General features: G+C 33.9%; 1 protein-coding gene across 1 annotated transcript in view; it reads right to left on the reverse strand.

The window, feature by feature from the left end:
* Positions 1-371, reverse strand: part of CLEC4D (C-type lectin domain family 4 member D) — a 7,522-nt gene extending 7,151 nt beyond the window's left edge. The window contains exon 1 of the mRNA XM_025048829.1: positions 242-371. Coding sequence (XP_024904597.1) covers positions 242-269 — 28 coding nt within the window. The 5' untranslated portion in view covers positions 270-371. The remainder of the gene's footprint in view (positions 1-241) is intronic.
* Positions 372-1,330: the final 959 nt, after the last annotated feature.

Consider the following 1,330-nt stretch of genomic DNA (forward strand, 5'->3'; position numbering starts at 1 on the left):
ATTGTATGTATAATATATATACACTTTAACTTCTCTCTTGGCCCAATTTATGTTTCACGAAGAAGTTTCTGTTACCTAATGTATTTGAATCTATCTATGGTCATCCTCGTTTTCTTCTACCTTCTCATCTCCATATCAACATATTCAGTCTTCAAAACTACAACTACCATCAATTTATATTTTTAAATCTTAGTCATAATTTTACCTGCCTCTTTAAAATTGAAAAGAGAGAAGTACTCACGTTTATTTTGAGGTTTTTCTTGCCCCATTGTGGGTTATCTCTCTTGTTGTCCAATGTTTGGGAGAATCAGATGCCTCTTATATTTTTTCCTCAGAGTTTATTTCTGTGCATAAAAGGATATATTCAGAAATACTTGAGATTTTAACACCAGTCTTACCTATTCTTGTAAGACTATAAAGTTCCCAATACAAAAGACAGCTCAAAAGGAGAAGTCTTTTCAAAGAATGGGGTTTTTTACTTACTCTGGGAGATGAAGCAAAGAAAAAAGGAAATTGAGAAAGCAATACCAAAAAAGTTAGTAGAAACTTCCATGTTTGTTGAGATCACTAGATCAGGGTGTCACGTGGAATTAATGCACTTTGTTTTTATTTATTCAAACAAACAAAAAAGTTAACAATACCCTAAAAGAATATAATCATTATACCTAATAAAAATTTAATTTGACAGACCGGGAACAATTACTGTCTGCTGCTAAGGTTCCCCGTGCAAATGCAAGTAAAAAGTGTCTTCTCTTTTTCTGTCTGTCTGTTTGTGACAGTAAAGATTGAATGGGGGAATACAGTGAGAAAAATGGAGTTTTCACAACTCAGAAATTAGCTGATAAACAATTGAAGAGACTGTTTTATTCCAAAGAAAAGTTGAAAATACAAGTTTACAAGTGACAAAAATTAATTAACATCTCCTCATCTTTCTCTTTTCCTGGGTATTATATTTTCAAAGGCAGCTATATGCTCTGCACTAGAAAGTTCTCTGAACTGAGTAAGTTGTGTGCAAGATGATAAAAGGAAATGTGACCAATGAGCAAAAGCTTTTAATGTTCCCAGTATGTGAACCTTATAAGCAAAGACACGAAAACTTGGCTGCGAAGTTAAGATATAGTGGAACTGCTCATTAAATCTCAAATTTTTCATAGATGAGAGAAAACAGATTTGTTAAGGCAAAGGAAATGGAAATGTGACATTCTGTGATAAAGACACCATCAGGGTACCTGACTTCATTTACAGTACTGTCATGACCTGAATGTTTTTGTCCTATGACCCACATTCCTACACCCTGATCTCAGACTTCCTGGCCTACAGAACTGTGAGA

The sequence above is a fragment of the Pteropus alecto genome, unplaced genomic scaffold, assembly GCF_000325575.1.
Source record: "Pteropus alecto unplaced genomic scaffold, ASM32557v1 scaffold94, whole genome shotgun sequence".
NCBI lineage: Eukaryota > Metazoa > Chordata > Mammalia > Chiroptera > Pteropodidae > Pteropus > Pteropus alecto.